The following is a 6,970-nucleotide window of genomic DNA, read 5'->3' on the forward strand; positions in this document are numbered from 1 at the left end:
CATATTTATCCAATTTATAACATCATATAAAAGAACAAAGCATAACCATTAACAAAGTAATTATCCACATTACTTATCCGATATTAACTAATACATGATATATATTTGAAACAATTTTTCAAAAATTGTTAAAACCATAAAAATGTGATAAATAGTTTAAAACCCCTTTCAAAGACAAGCATATATATTTTTAACATGACTTGAATAATATTTCTAAAGTTTAACCATTATAAAGACAAATATAATAATATTCAAACAAGTACATTACAAAGACTAGAACACTATATTTATATCCTATCCAACCATTCCATTGTGTTGAACAATGCATATGAAATATGTGTGGAACTTTTTCTATGAGATATGTCAACAAATAATTTGTTGATAATTGATAATTAATTTATTTTCTAACACTATCAAGTAGAACAAATCACATTATATATATACTCCACATAATGATATGAAATATCAAATAAAATCTTTATGCCTAGATATATAATCCAATAGGCATATTGGATAGCATACTTGCTTTTGACTAAGCCTAAGCCTTATGTGATCCTATTCCCATTCTCATGTGGCGATAGCTTTGAAGCGATCTGACTATGTTGAGTCTCTTGTGTGGGAGATAAAGCTTCAAACCCAAAACCCCCTCCCAATTCATTCCCTGCAATGAGGGACAAAAGATTGGAATGTTGTAGATGCATGAACAATAGTTGGGCTTGGGCTTTGGTCAATTGGGTTTGCAGTTCAAATATGTGATGTTGCAGCTGAGAAATGGCTCCAGCGCACCCATAGACGGGGTCTCTAACCCTTGCGTTTGCCTCATACACCATGCTACTCACCGCATCCGCTCTACACTCCTCCGGAAGAGGCTGCAAACAGCAATATTGGTTCCATGTTATATCCATTCTCCTTCACATAACAATAATAGTAACTTGCTGTGTAATAGAGACCAACAACAACAATAATAATGATGATAATTGAATTCACTTTCACCTGGAGCATTTTGATAATGTTACAAGCACCAAATACTCTGTGTGCAATAGCAAACTTTTGAGGATCATCGGGAGGAAAGTAAGGAGCCAACACGCACGTATCTGGGTTGCACCTTCTCCTCAAGATCTTACACGCAGCGCACGCGGATGCAATCTCAGCTCTCTCCATCTCTGCAAAACATTCATCCACCATAACCAATTAATGATATTGTGCCCAAGAAGCAATCGATCCACATGATATTTAATGAGAAAATTGTGAACCAGTTTTGTATAAAGCTAAGCTCTATATGCTCTACTTGTACTGGTTGTTCAGGGTTCCTTTTTGCCATTTTGGGGCAGTTTTAGATGTTTATTAATCTACGTACACGTGCATTAAAATTGTTAGAGATAAGTCCGTGGGGTACACGATGCATTGATGCTAATGAGGCGGCTGTTCATCACCATATCATCTTCATACAGAAAACAAAAGTAGAGTCAAATCAAGATAGTTCGATTGGAATTTGATACACAGACTAACATATATCGACCGTACACCTTTATCTGTAGTCTACCATTTTTTTCAAACTCGTTGAATGATGACCAAGAAATATGGTTATGATTTGTTTTCATCAACATTATTTTCCATAAATAAATCCTCAAGCAATCATAACGTTTCCACACTTAAAATGTTCTAGTAAGATTCACATACTATAAAACATTTTTATTCTTCTCAAATAAATCTTTACATATAGCTTGGCATTTAGAACAAAACGTAAGTATAAAAATTCGGTAGCGTGAAGTCAAGAAAATCAATTGTTTTTCCTTTGTCATTATGCAAAAGTTTCTTCAAAACAACGCTCTGTGTCAATATCCATTTTAGCATAGTCATCTTTAATTTTGTTCTGTGGTCCATTGAAGGAAACGTATTTCTAAAATTTAGACTAGCTGGCATTCTTATGAGAACATAAGACTTCTTCCAAAGAAATGTTATGCAAACTATTTTTCTTCGTTACTTGACTTGTTATTCAAAATAATTAATATTTTTCATTTTAATTATATTTTAAAGCTTCTTAATATAGAATTTCATCAATATATTTACACTTCATTTAGAAGTCTAACATTCTTTCATAACCATTCAAAATTTATTGTAAAACGTATCGGTTTGATTTTTTAAATATATTTTTATGAATATTTAGGTTAAGCAAATAAAAATAATTAATTTAGATATAAAATTGAATTGATTAATTGAAATATTAAAAAATGAAATGAATACATAGATAAAATTAGCTTTAGAATTAAAGAGTAGATGATGTTGATTCCGTGTTCAATTACTTTACTATTAGTACAAAATTAATTACTTAGATTTGTTATGCTTTATGAAAACTATACTACATTGGAAATCAATACAAAATTCCTATGTCTTGCCAGGTCAATCTTAACTACAAAAAACTTGATGTAATGTGCATAAATAATTTGATCCACACATCACTATTTTGATTTAAAGTACACTTGAGAATTTGTCCACATTTTCTTTCTAGATATTTAACAATATTTAAGTTTGTTTTTCAAATTAAAAAGAAGCAAAAAACGAGGGTTGATCTAGAAACAAAATACTGTAAAACAACTAACATTCAGATACAATAAACATTTAACCTACCCTCTTTCTTAATTTCAAAAACCCCCAAACCAGGGTATCCCAATATTTGATAGAAAACCTACTAGTAACCATAACCATAATATATACAAAACTAGTAATTACAAAGAGTCTAGAAAAGCACTATAAACAAAGCCCATCTGGGTCGAGTGCCTAACTAAAAAACATAACAAAAACCTATCAACCAACAAAGAGATAATTCTCCTTATTCTTCTCCTTTCCCTCTGGCTTGTCCAACAATAACTGAAACCTATCATCAACCATAAATCTATATAGGGAACCAGTGGTGTCCACCTCCATCACATTAGTAAGTCCTTTTTTCAACATGAAGCAAGTGAAGAGTCATACTACAATAACACCCACCACAAACTTGGCTACATCATCGAACCTTTGCTTCACAACCTCTTGCCTCTCCTCTAGCTTCTTAAAGCTCTTCTCCAAGGTGGATTGCTCCTCCTTTTGGGTCTAGGTTTCACCTCTGGGGGTCACCTTGGGGTCATTGTCTCACTTTTGTTTATCTTGCCCATGCTGACAAATAGGGGAGGTGAAGGTATCTCCCTTGTCTCCTACCTTTTTGGAATTATCAGAGGTATTTAATTCATGAAGGTATCTTAAACATGGGACACCATAAAGCTTAAGTGGCTAATAGTAGGGCTAAACTCTCTCCCTTTCTCATCACTGGTTGTGTCTTCATCATCATCATTGTTTCTTTTCCTATTAGCCTTCTTTTTCTCTCTTTTTTGAGGGGTTTTGTTCTTTCCACTACTAATAAAATCACTAGCAAGGAAATCATGCTTGGCCTTGGGATCCTTTTGCATCAGTTTCTTCTTATTCCTTAGGAACCTTCTTCTCCCACCTTCCATCTCCACATAAGAATTCACAATCTAACATCCATCTCCATTTTAATTTGTTTAAGCATTTGGGGCATCGAGCACTTATGGCATTTAGTTTCCATAGTGGGCACAACCTCAGTAGATACTTCACGGATTGAGGCAGAGATAGTTAGGTTAGGTAAAATAACCTAGACATTGATACACTAGGGTGGGAAAAGGGATTTTTGGATGTTGTACAGTTTAAACATAAAAGCATGATGAAGGACATTATAAGGTTTTCCATCCTACCCCTAAGGATATTATCTTTTGTAGAATGCAGAATAAGGTAGGGGAAGAAATGAGGTCACAATTTCTAAAATGATTCGAGATGGGGAAAAATAATAGTAAAAAATCTGAAACCTACCCTCTAGAGTGATATAACACACAATGGTGTAACATACCTCTTTCTATGGATCTGAATAGGCCATTCTAATGAACCCACCATAGTCATGGCTCGAACTCTCGTCAGGGTCAAAGAACTAGTTGATGTAAGGAAACTCAGGTGCGGAAACAACTTCCTACACTAATCTCATAAGGAAAGTATGATGCAAATCCTATTAAAATCTTCTACACTTACAGATTCAATATCATGTAAACAACAATATTGCAACCAAACATGCATACAGAAAATAGACAGAGAAAGGAACACATAACACAAGGATTTGCCAGTGGGGAAAAACCTTTCGGTAAAACAACCCCACCCCTTCAGAACCTGCACAATGTATTATCTTCAACACAAGGTTATAATACACTTGTAATGCAAGTTCAACATCAACAACAGAAGACTCCAGTAGCTACTCGCAGTACTAACAATACACTTTTTCCGCATTGCTTCTCTTCACAACCCTAAAAAATGCTTATAACATGCGCTTCACTTTAGGGCTACTCCCAAAGGTAAACCGTATTAGGGTTTTACCATTCTCCGAGAAAATAGGAACCCCAAATTTTTTTTCTAAAGTGCACAGTACTCAATTATCTTAGTTGCCACATCTCTTCACTTGTCATTGAATCTTCCTAACATAGCTCTTACGTGTCATAGGAATCCGTCATAACCGTTTTAGTCATGATCTCCTTATACACAATTCAAGATGTCGACACATCAACATTATTTGCAAGAAATACATTTTACAAAACAAATAATAAGAATAGGAATTATACAAGGTTGAGACACCTTATTCCTAACAGTTGAGGTTGGCTTCGTCTCAGAACCTTTTCCACTTTCTCCATTTCAAACCATAAAAATATTTAAGTTTGTTAACTTAGTAGGTGAACTTAATTTGAGTTTACGAATTTTGATGTGGTTACAATGCTTAAATGTCAATGTTAGGAAGCATAATAGATCTTCAAACTAGTTTATGTGTTGTAATATCAATGTGAGGATCTTTATTAGTACTCTATTGAATTTTGATTACTATTATGTTTGTTGCTAGAAGAATAGGTAACGGTCTTGGTAAAAAAATTATAATGTTTAAAAAATTTATTGAAATTTTTGTCCTTTAGATTGTAATGGATTCAAGATTGTCTTTCCATGTTGCTTATTATTGTTGTAATATGAGATCATGACACTTTCTTTGAACTGTTTCAATCAAAAATATAATTTGATGATAATGTAAATTTATTTCTTAAACTTTCCTTTAAAATAAAAAATATTATCTAAATATTCTCTCATTTATTCTTTCTTATTTTTTCTTCATATGTTTTAAACCATACATAATGAATGTCCTAAAATACCACATAACAATATGACACATAAAACATATTCTCATTCAACTTTTAGTAGCAAGTAAAAGAATGTACAATACTTAAAAATTTAAATTTATTGACTTTAATATTGAGTCATTTTAATTATTTGGAATATTAGCCTCTGTTAATCCCACATCTTACATAAATAATTTGAAATGATATTGCACAAACATAAAGGAAAGAAAAAACTATAGAAGAAATGCAAAAAATTAGGATGAATTAGTGATAAAAATGGATCATCTTTCATGCCAATGCTAAACGTAATAATATGAAACCTAGTGGCATGTCACCACATTAAGATTCTTCTATAAAGATGAAAAAAGGAATAATTTGGATATAACATGGGGTGGTTCTAATTGGACTATCATGCATCTTTATTTTGATCTATGCAAAAATTCTCAATTAACTTGAAAGAGTAAAATCAAGTACATTTCTGTCTCAAACATAAACACACCTTTCCAAATGGAGATTTACTTAAGAAAACACATTTTTAATAAATATTGAACAAGATTCACATACATATTAGTTTAAAACAATAAAATCCAATAATTATCATTACATCAATTGAATACAAAAGTATTCACCAAGTATATATTACATCATTCTTTTGGAGAATATTGCATTGATGTATCTATTTAGTTTTTAATTGACATTAATGAATAAATAGATAGTTACCCATTAGTTACTTTAATTTAGGTTAGTTTCATGGGAAATAAAGTTTCCAAATCTACTTCTATAAAAAGTGATAGTAATTTGATTGAACATGATCCTCAAATCAACTTTTTTCCTTTGTAATTATAGTTAGATTTTTTCTAGGACTACAATTTTTGAAATCACCTGAATTTATATTTCCTTTGAATTCTTAAAAATCCTAGGGGTTTTCAAAATTTGTTAAAGTCTCAAGTTTTCTTGAATCATCATCATGTACTTTACTCTATATTACTTTCATGTTGACTTAGATCCATTGGTGATTGCACATTTCTCTATAAACTTGTATCTAATAACACCCCATGAAAGGAAAAATTTCCTAATATGTATGTTATAAAATTGTATCTCCCAACACCCCATGGAAACTTGATCTTGGTTGGTGCAAAAAATCACCATGTTGCTTACTTAAAAGTTTCTCAATTTGCTCCTTTCAAAGTGTTTTTTGTAGGATAAAATCACCTTTGGTTTTCCAGGTAAATGCTATTGGAGACCTAATTTCCCCATGTAACATCAAGAATATTTTGGCACATCTTGAACCTAAGTGTTCCCAAGGTGTACTAAGCCAAACTAGGAAGCAATGTTTGGAGGGAAATTTCTCAAACCTCATGAGGGGTATAGGAGATTTGTGAAGTGCACAAGGAAATAATTAAATATAAGGTATGTTGTTAGATCATTTTGATATATTTTTTTTTTATATAACCTCATACACCGTAAGTGATATTGCCAATATTTTTCCTTTCCCTTAAAAAAAACATAAACATAAACATAAACCCAGTCTTAGAAGCACTATTAGATAAGACAGTCCACCCAAGGGTCAGTTTAAAATAAATTTTGATGGGGCCTCAAAGGGAAACCTAGGGATTGCGGGTTGTGGTATTACTATCAAAAATAAAAATGGGTATAGTATTGGTGCAATGGAAATCTCTATTGGAAAATAAACCAAGCACATAACATAAGCTAGTGTTGCCCTTTATAGACTTTTATATGCTAAGAGTATGAATATGGAGAAATTTTGGCTAAGG

The 6,970-nt window shown here is 32.2% G+C and overlaps 1 protein-coding gene across 1 annotated transcript; it reads right to left on the reverse strand.

Moving 5' to 3' along the window:
• Positions 1 to 418: 418 nt before the first annotated feature.
• Positions 419 to 1,317, reverse strand: LOC149572953 (LOB domain-containing protein 1-like). The gene is made up of 2 exons (XM_089814083.1): positions 994 to 1,317; positions 419 to 869 (listed from the first exon to the last, which is right to left on the reverse strand). Exons 1-2 carry the CDS (start codon positions 1,183 to 1,185, stop codon positions 546 to 548), a joined length of 516 nt encoding a protein of 171 aa, XP_089670209.1. The 5' UTR covers positions 1,186 to 1,317; the 3' UTR covers positions 419 to 545.
• Positions 1,318 to 6,970: the final 5,653 nt, after the last annotated feature.

This window comes from Cupressus sempervirens, chromosome 2 (genome assembly GCF_028749045.1).
Source record: "Cupressus sempervirens isolate cs-2001-9-10 chromosome 2, ASM2874904v1, whole genome shotgun sequence".
Taxonomy (NCBI): Eukaryota; Viridiplantae; Streptophyta; class Pinopsida; order Cupressales; family Cupressaceae; genus Cupressus; species Cupressus sempervirens.